This window comes from Etheostoma spectabile, chromosome 13, assembly GCF_008692095.1.
Source record: "Etheostoma spectabile isolate EspeVRDwgs_2016 chromosome 13, UIUC_Espe_1.0, whole genome shotgun sequence".
Classification (NCBI taxonomy): Eukaryota; Metazoa; Chordata; class Actinopteri; order Perciformes; family Percidae; genus Etheostoma; species Etheostoma spectabile.
In genome coordinates this window covers 13,408,501-13,419,010 of record NC_045745.1, presented here as the reverse complement: position 1 = coordinate 13,419,010, position 10,510 = coordinate 13,408,501, and the positions used below count along the sequence as shown (strand labels likewise).

Sequence of the window (10,510 nt, the reverse complement as noted above, 5' to 3'; positions counted from 1 at the left end):
AAAAAAAAAATCACAAATCTGCCTGTCTATTCTATTTCTCCACTAAATCAATGACACGTTAGCAATGACATGACTGACATTGAAACTAACGTGTCCCAGCGTGACCCTGCGATGTAACCCCCCCTCCACCCCTCTCTTTCCGAAGCCTCTCGATCATCAACGTTGACATTCATTGGCAATGAATGGGACCCACCTGCATGCTTCCCATATTGCCCACTTCCATCAGTCCACAATCGCCTCAAGTTTCCTTGACCTGAACACCTCCACTGATCCCAGGTGGCCCTTGAAGTATAACCCCTTTAATATGACCATGTGTCAGCTTCCTCTGAATGAGATCAATACCCCGTCTCATCCATCCTGTTATCTGCTGCTCCTGGTAATTGATGCTTCTCCCACCTGCCAGTTACCAGGCCAGTCAGATATGGTAATGAAGACACATGCCCTGGCTAATAAAGAGGCTGATAGCACTGGGAAAAATAAGCGCCCATGTGGGACATACGGCTTAGAAAATTCACATGAACAGTATTAGTTGTTCTAAGGCTTTATATATTAACTGTATTCATAGATTCATGTATATATACACTGTATATTACAAACAGCATGTACAATGAACCTAAATTGGACGCCTAAATATTAAATTTTGTTGATTCTGCTGGTAGAGGTGTGCAGTACAGGAATCTTAATGAATCTTCAATCCTCAAGCTAATTGAAGTTTAATGAGTCCTTATTATAAATTATTGATTGTTGCTTTTTGCATTGGTGCTCCTATCGTTGGGGACTTGATCATGATGCAATAACTATGTTACAGAATAAGGATAATTCCTACAAGTTGGGTCTTATTGGTTTTAGTTTTGGACACCATTTATATTAGTATCATATTAACCCTGTACTCAAAGTATTTGCTGAGATCTGGGAACACATCACTACTACGCTAACGATGTTCAAACCAGTAAGTCCCTCTATAAAGTGTGAGGGATTTTGACAAAGGAAAATTTGGGTAATCATTTTACTATTCAATATAGTTTTCTCTTTGCAACAGTTTTGGTTAACCTGGGGGATTATTAAGAACCTGTCTGATCATCCGACTGCTTGTGTTTCTTGGCTCATCTAACATCTGACTATTTTTACCAACAGGATTGAAGGCCAAAACTACACAATTAAGACCCAAGTTGTTATAACCAGAACAATCTATTAACCTTAACCTTTTACCTTATAAACAATGTGTACTGAATTATAAATTGATTTTGTGCGACGGATGTTGCTTAGAAGCCAAGACTGAAATAAAGACCTTAAAGCTATAGTTTGGATATTTGACTACTGCAGACCTCTAGCACTGACTATAGATAAGAAACCAATACAACCCAACTTCAAAATATTCAGACTATTTGTTAAATCTCATGGTGTTATAAGTGGTGATGCAATCATGTATGTGTGTGTTTGAACAGTGACGCAATAAATACTATAATGTCAGGGATTTTAAATCTCAATGAGTTTATACGAATCGTAATTTCCATCTCTGCTGTAGTTGGAACTAGTATATACAGTATACATAGTTGTATAACAAGAAAATATTTCTCAAAAATAATGACGGGGAAATGTAAACCATGTACTAAAGATTAGATTTAAAAGTCCAATATATAATACTGACAGCTAGCGTTTAAAGTGGTTACTGCAGTTCAAATTCAAAATACTGAAAAGAGTTGTCTCCCCGGCCCTCTCCTTCCCAGCATTGAAGTTCACCTTAGTTGCTAGGTTGAGAACGCTAAACCCAACTTCACACAATTTCAATGTTAGCTTGATGCTAGTCTCACATTGGCAGACATGACTCCACAGCGCAGCGGAGTTGCTAGATGCTTCTATGTCGACGGTTATAAAAGCCTGGGCTCATGAGGAGCTCTGCACAGTTTTATAAATAAGACTCCAGGTGTCTGTATTATGTTTATAATAATATTGGAGGGAAAGTGAAACACTGGCTACCTGATAACCAATCACGCACTAGATTATCTTCGCGCGGCACGCCCGGCATCTGTGTGCCCTGGATGGGAAAGTGAAACACTGGCCAGCTGATAACTTTTAAATCAACAAATAACTCAAAATGATTGTCTTGATACTGTCATGCATAAGACTTTTTTTTCCTGTCCGGTACTCAGTCTTGACTTGGACTCAAACATTTTTGGACTTGAATTGGACTCAACTAGTCCGGATTGTGGAATTGTCTTGGACTTGACAAAAGTGGTACTGACTACAGCCCTGCTAAAAGCTGTCTCCATCTTTTAAATGCATCTCCAATATTTACCTCGTCTCTTATTATGCAACCATTTAGAATTTGTTTTAGGGCGGGTCGAAAGAATCTATCTCTGCTGATCCTGTTCCGTTTGTTTGTTGCTTCCATGGCTGTTCTACAGCTGTATTGCGCTGTGTTCGGGTTTTTATATGTATATTTGGCCACCTGGCCCGGAAGTAAAAATAGGCAATTGCTATTAACAAAGAAGTTCTTTTTTGTCTGTACTCGATATTCCATCCTCTTTCAGTCACTGTCTGGAGACAGTAACTTTTAAATAGAAATCCGCACTTTTTTTTCAAATAGGATTATTAACTTATCAGACTTATCGATTATTTTCCCCCACCCCTAAGTATTTGAAAGTAACTTCAGCCCACATACTCTTCTGTTCATTATAATGTTTTCAGATCAACTCCAGCTTCCAACGGGACACCACCAACACATGCCAAACCCAAGTAAACCCCTCACTTCCTCTGAAAGATGTCAAGGAAGTTCATCATTTCCAACACAAAGAGAGCTAAAGTTAATTCCACAGCATTTAAACGCTGTTATTCAAGGGACATGAGTATGTGTGAGATTGGAGATGTGTGGATACACTGATGCATGTTACCCATCTTCCTTTTGCAGTGGTCATTTTTTTCCAACCCTCAGTAATTATGATCAACCGAGTATTCACAGTGTGCTCTCGCAATCAGCAGCATGACGCAGCTGCCTGTTTATTCCAATCCAACCCCACATAATATGCCTACGTTTAAATAGTAGCTCAGGTGTTTGGTAAAGTCAACAATAGAGGTAGATGAAGATAGCACATTAACCTCTCCAATCAGCTCTCATGGTGCCGTCTCAATAACTTTGTTGTGTGGAAAGCATAGTATGGCTAAATATCAGCAGGAAATTGAAGAGGAGCACATAAATAGTAGAAAATGAAAATAAATGAAAAAGGAGGAGAGAACAATTTTAGGAGCTGGTTTATTTTTGAACAGACAAAAAAGTGTTTTCCTTTCAGATCAAGCATGTTATATATAGCCTATAGCATATTTTCCATGTTTAGTTCACCCAAGCTGCTTCTCGGATAAGGGGGGAGAAAATAAGAAATAAGATTGAGGAGAAAGGGTCACGGCTGGCACAGAGATTGGAGTTGCCAAGTGAATGTTGACCGTGTTGTATTGCTTTATTTTCAGACCCCTCTGCCTCTCAGCTGTGCCTTGCTTGTTTTTTTGTTGGATTACAGTCCTCAGTGTGGGAGCAGGCATGTCTCAATGCATGCATCTTTGACTATAAGTAATTTAAAATAAGGTTGCATTCCTTTGCTTCTCCAAAGGCTTAATCATGATATAGCCTCCAGCTTTGTGTTTAAGGGGCACACTCAGTCTTTGGGTTTGTGCCACAAATGGTTTCACCTTAAAGGCCGACAGCATGTCAACGTTTCAAACTTTAAAAATAAGATATACATTTCCAGCAGAATGGTTCAACCCTCTGGCACTTCATGACTTGGCCGTTAAAACTAATTTCGAAAGAAGTGGTTTGTTTTTCTTTCATGTCTGACTGTGAGGTTGTCATTTTACCCCAACTGTCTCAAATAAAGGCCTTTAGCAATGTGTGAATGCTCATTTAATGATCATAAAAGAAAGATGGGGACTACACAATGTCACACATTGTGCTGCATTATGGATGCATTTAGTTAACAATGTATTTACTCTGCTATTCCCAAAATTTAAATGTGTCAAAATGTGTTAATTTCATGCAGTCTCTCATTAACTGGAACCACAAAATGTTGGAAAAGTAACCATGAAAATGGTATATTGACTACTATCTACCATAGCATGTTATGTCCCACACATTTCACAAATTCTATGTCTGCCCCCCTTAAAGTTTCAGTTTTTACATCTAAAATGTGTCATCTGACTGTCCAGCTGCTAAAATCTAAATGAGAAAAGAGAGTTGATGACAATGTCGATGAACTCATCTGGGTCACCTAATTACCTTAAACTGACAGCAATTAAGCGTAATGAGCAGCAAGGAGCAGTGCAGAGAGTGGTTTGTTGATTTCTTTTGCCTCTCGGGCTACGTCCAGGTTCTCCCATCTTATCAATAGAAGTGATTTGCTGTATGTAAGAAGAGAGAAACCCTGCATTACTTTTCAGTTAAAGCAAATATTTCATCTAATCAATCTATCATCATATTTCACAAAGTATCATGTTTCTATCATGGAAAATGAACAGGATTTTAGGATTATTAACTCATTAACTCCTCAACTGCAGATTTATAGCACGTCTGTATTTTTTTATTTTTTTTACACAGTCATCATTATAGGAAGCAAGCACTGAAGCCCAAGTAAACCAACACCTTATTTGCTGTTACAAATCAAGAAGAAAAAGAAGAAAAATAATTGTTATGTAAAGCAGAGAGGATTAACTGTTAGTGTCCCTGGCCTCAATTTACTTTCCATGACTACCTAACCCCCTAATTTACAAATTCAGACTGTTAAATGCCTCTTTAGAACAGCTCATGATGCTTTATTTTTGCTTGATTTTTTATGCTTTATTACCTATACTGTATATGTTGACACATGTCATAAGACTTATCAAAACATCAACTTAAAGCAGGCTTCACAGAATAGGTTGCGTGAACATTGTGGCGGCAAAAAGTGGAAAAAACTAAGTAACATGAAAATATAAGACACCTCACAGTGTCTAAAACACTTTACCACCACACATAAGGCTGGGACTTTCTCGTTACATTTCTGTTTTGTGTTTAACTGAATAAAAGTCAAAGAATCAAAACAAAATCCTGTAGGGATATAAGAATTGTTCTATCTAACAACAACTGTAACCTTGTTGACGTGATATATTACTGCATGTAGACATAACTGTCTCTGTGACATACCTAAATTAAATCTAAGAGACCCAGAGAAAAAAACACTTAAACTGACTTCAAGGTCTGTTTTTATTCTGTAGTGTCTGTATAGACTTTCAAGGGTCCTTTCTTAAGATGTCAAAGATCTAAGTATATCTGACACTGGCTATGTGCTATTAAAGTGCTCATATTTTGCTTTTTGACTTTTTACCCTTTCCTTTATTGTGTTATTTATCTTTTTTGTGCACGTTATAGGTTTACAAAGTGAAAAAGCCCACAGTCCACCCCAAAAGGCACTCGCCATCTCCAACAGAAAACACTGTTCACAAACTACTGCAAACGGCTCTATTGTAGTCCAGCCTTTTTACTTCCATGACAAACGTGCATCACTTTGTAACGGAAGTTATAATGCTTGCCTAGCTGCTAGCTTTGCACGCCCTCATACTCTGCTTCTGACTGGCTAGTAGTCCTTGCCTAGCTACTGCGCATGTATGACTCCCAACAAAGATGGAACAGAAGTGTGATGCCTCACTCTGTTGCTAAAACAGAGAGCTCAACACACAGGGTGAAAAGAGGAGCTGCAGCAAGGTGCAGTACATCAGAAATAGTTTATTATTGAAAATTAAACCATGTAAACCTATTCTTATATAACCTCTAAATACAATTATGAACCTGAAAATGAGCATAATATGGGCGCTTTAAAATGGCTAAAGAAAGCCATGCTTCTATTTTGTGCAGACGGGATCTAAGGCAGTAGTGTTAGAGACACAGCTGAGTGTCATTTAGCTGCCAGTAATTCCTGCTGAGTGCTGGGCTTTGAGCCGAGCTCCTCTATTAAGCCTGATAATTGTGGGTGAATAGACGTCATATTTGTTTTGTTTTTCTCTTTTTGATCCATTAAATAAAGAACCATAAAGACTGGGTCCCATTAAAATAATATTACATTTCAGTGATCTTTATCATTTGCCAAATGAGAAATGAAATCTTTTTATTGTAAGATCATAAGGCTAAGGGGGTTTATAAGCATTTTTATTATTTATGCCGCATATTAATATACCTGAATCTGCTTTATTGGCTAAGTAAGTATACTGGAAAGTGGAGTTTGTGTGCAAACTGGAAGTGGAGTGGTTTTCATAGAAGGTAGGAGAAATGTGTTTTATTGCTATAAATTGTACTTTGATTAAGGAGAATTGGTTGGACTAAACAAAATATTTGTTGCAATGAGTTTTTGACACCTTGCACATATGTACAAGGTGTCAAAAACTCATTGCAACCCGGATGAAAGTCGACATTAGTACTCTCACCTGACATCTACGATATGATAATGGCCAAACTTATTCCCTATTTAAGCTTTATCTCAAAACTGAGTTGCCAACTTGAATAACCTCAACACCATTCAAGGTTAAAGAAAAGCAAACTAAACTTATTTGTGCTCCCTGTTCTGTGTGGGTAGAGATTTGATTGAGGTTTCTAGTGTTTATTCCATCTACGTCTTACCTTCAGGTCCTTTCACTTCACTCAGTGGGCACCCACATGGTGTTTTATTTGGTCACTTTAAGAGTGACCTTTCCCTCCTGCTCACTCTTTGAGTCTTATTGATTTGCTCTTCAAAAGGGATCGCTAAAACCTCTTCTCTTTTAGTCCTTATTCACTTCACTGTTTCTCAGGATGACGAGACCCTGCGTCCCTGACGTTGTACTGTACTGAATGTCTATGGGACAGAAGGCAAAACTTCTGTCACACAAATGGATGTCACACAAGCTTTGGTTTCCACAATTCGTTAGACAAGTTATATCCTATCCGAAATCAAATGTCAACTTGTGTGAAAACACTAACTTTTTTAGATCAAAACTACAGGCAGCGCAATTTGATGTTAATCTGATGGTGTTATGGTTTGTATCATTTTTACTCAGTCAGACTCTTCTGCTTGGTTCAGGTCTGAGATCTGCTAGACATATTGTCATAGATTTTATATAACTAAATTTAAGTTCTCTGGAAGAGGATTTTTCATGATATTGGTGACTCATGACTAGGGACGAGTATGATTATGATTGTATTGATACTTTTACTCTTGTTAATCCAGGAAGGATTTCTTTAAACCAATCTTAACCTAAGCGCCGAGTGGAGCCACAGTGCCGCTGTATAATAGCCTAAGGAAGGAACTTGTTTTGATGGAAGTTGTGTATGTTCAAAGGTTGTTTTAGTCGTGCAACAGAAGACTCAGGCTGGACAGAGTCTAGCTAGCGGTCTGGATTTACCCTGCAGAGATCTGAGGAGTAGTATGCCATAGGACCATAGTCCTCATGAATAAACCGGAGTTTAGAATTACAACACTAAGAAAGCAAACATCCGAAAACGGACCTCCAAAAAAGTGACATACAGTGGAATTAACAGCAGAATGAGAGCAATCCAGGAAGTGGGACATCGTGGATATAGACTAGTGACCTTACGGGGGATAGTTATCACTGCTGCCTCTAGGGGCTGCTAATGCAGGTGTTTAGACTATAAATTGCATCACTCTGTATTGTGCTGATGTTGCAATAATATTGGGCCAAATTCTCATATATAACATTGTTACACATGTTTTCAAGGAATTATTCATTGTCAAGATTTGTCTGTGTTTAATTCACAGGGGCTCAAGCCGATGGACCACAACGGGCTTTCTGACCCCTATGTCAAGTTGCACCTACTGCCCGGAGCCAGCAAGGTGAGCAGCACTATGTTAACTAATAATAAATATTTGCTGAGTTTTCTTACTCTCCATGACCGCACCTCAGTTTTGCACACCCAATAAAATGTTGCCTTGTTTCTTGGATTAACTTTATATAAAGTTGACCTTTCCCTATTTAAACTAGCTTAGCATACATACAGGTGTAAACCGCCACCCAAGCTCTGTTCAAAGTGAAGTATTGGCTACACCTACCAGCATCACTACAGCTCAAAAATGAATACCTTTGTATCGTATTTGTTTAATTGGAACATGAAAGAGAAATGAGAAGAAAAAAAAAAACTACTAGACAGAACAAGGCTAGCTGTTTCTACCTGCCTCCTTCTTCTTTTACCAGAGGCATCATGAATGCAAACAACATTCCCTGGCTGACCTACCTACCTACCTTTTAATAAAATGCTTCATTTATGAAAGCCAAGTCTCTTATCATTTTGCTGTGAGCCAAGCTTCGGTCTACTCAATGTCGCAGGTGGACGCACTTGGAGGAGAAATACCTTACGATCTGTTGTGTAACAGTCATTATAAGCTCCACGTGTTTGACCCCAACCATTTATTTTCCACCAACATGATCACAAAATACACATGTATGAATCAAAGATGGATATGTATCTCAAATGTCAAACTACAAAATGACTCACAAGTTGACACTGAATTCTTTAATTTGCTTCTGTCTGACAGGAGGCCTTAAGGTTGATTTAATCCTTTTCATTAAAGTCTTCAAATCTAATATAGATCAGTGAATGAGCTCACTCCACAAAAGCAGCTTATTGAAAGATAAAGCTGGGTGATTGTATATCTACCTGACTCACATCTTCCTTTCATCTAATACCTTTTCAAACTTGTCTCATTTGTTCTTTTGATCTGAACTTTGTAATTGTTTAGTACCCTCTTCAGCTGTGACTTTTGACCTACATATGCATGGGTGTAGTTAGTTACGCCTGTGAGAAATGTAAAAAAGAATGAATAACCATAAAACTGCATGCTTTACTCAGTTCCAATGTTGTAAAACTTTCGAAGTGTGGGTGATTTTATAAATATATATATATCTATATATATATATATAGATATATCTATATCTATATATATATATATCTATATATATATCTATATATATATATATATATATATATAGATATATATATATATTTTAATATTACTGCCTTGAGAATGTCTTCCCTTCCCTCTCCCCTGTCTTCTGTCAAACATCAAATGGCCATGCAAGACAAAGAGCATGTGTTGAGTGTACAATTAGGCAAAGTATAATTAAGCGTATTAAAATGACTGCAATAACAAAGCTAGGCAGTCCATGTTGAACTTAATCTAAGCCTCTTAGCAATGGCTGCTTAACACCAAAGATAAAGAGCAAACCGCTCAGAAATGAACAAAATAGAAACTTTAAAAGACTTTACAAAAACGATTACAAGCAATGGAGACAAACGTATGCACAATGAAAGGGAAAAAGTACAGGTCACATTAGCAACCACTATTAGGTTGTAATACTCACTACACACCAGAATAATGAGTGTTGAAATTTTCTTAGATTGTTAATACTACTGAAAAATTCTGAATAGATGACTTGTCTCAGGGTGGCACCAGAGAAAAGACCATGTTGTTACCGTCATTGAATATGTTTATCCTCTGTACATTTAAAGGTCCCACGACATGGTGCTCTTAGGATGCTTTTATATAGACCTTAGTTGTCCCCTAAAACTGTATCTGAAGTCTCAAAACTCAACCTAGAGCCAAAACTATAAAAAGGCAGGGCTGCACGATATGAGAGAAATGTGCAATATGAAATAACATTGTTGAATATCAAGATAACGATATAACTTGCAATAAATAAACAAATATTGAAGTGTACTCCGTTCTGCTGCACTCATTCTTTTGCTCAAATACAACAAATTGCTTGTTGAATTTAAAAAAAATGAATGGAAGTCATTTTCATCATTCTTTTATTGAACAAATTGAACATTGAATTGAATATAAAAAGGATCCCAAAAAAAGAATGACAGTTGCATTTTAAAGAATAGCTTTCCAAAGATATTTTCTTTCATCTAACTTTTAAAATGTCAAGAGTGTCTTTGGCGATATGTCATAGACTTTAGAGGTGCATTTACTGCGCAAGCTGATTTTGCTATGATGATAAAAAAACAATATAAACAATATGCAGCCCATAAGGCACATGTGCTGCCTGTGTTGCTTTGCTCTGCAAGGGAGTTTTATCATTACGTACTTAACTTCTTGTAAGGTTTATAATTTATCATGATCTGTGCTAATTACCAGGCAGAATTTCTCTTGTTAACTTGTTGACCTACAGGCTAAAATATGAAAGTTATGAAACTGCACTAGATTTTGGAAGTTATAAAAACCTACCTGCACTGTCCTAAAGGGTTTGAAAGGTATACGTATACAAGGTATACAATACAAGACTGACAACATATTACCTAGTAATACTACAACAAATGTGGCCATTAGTTTTAGATGAGTCCTGTCATGAACTCAAATAAAAGTCAAAATTCTAAAGTGTTACGAGGTCAAAATGTTTTTCTTACTGGCAGCTCCTCCCGTAAATAAAACAGTAGATAATCTAAATACTACTAAGTGTGGTAAAGCCACATAATTGTTTTTATATTTCTGCAATCTGC

The 10,510-nt window shown here is 37.3% G+C and overlaps 1 protein-coding gene across 2 annotated transcripts in view; it reads left to right on the top strand.

The window, feature by feature from the left end:
• Window positions 1–10,510, top strand: part of doc2b (double C2-like domains, beta) — a gene marked incomplete at its 3' end in the record, with an annotated part of 119,460 nt that overhangs the window by 73,953 nt on the left and 34,997 nt on the right. For both annotated transcript variants that reach the window (XM_032534257.1, XM_032534256.1), the window contains 1 exon segment: window positions 7,770–7,844. In XM_032534257.1, coding sequence (XP_032390148.1) covers window positions 7,770–7,844 — 75 coding nt within the window.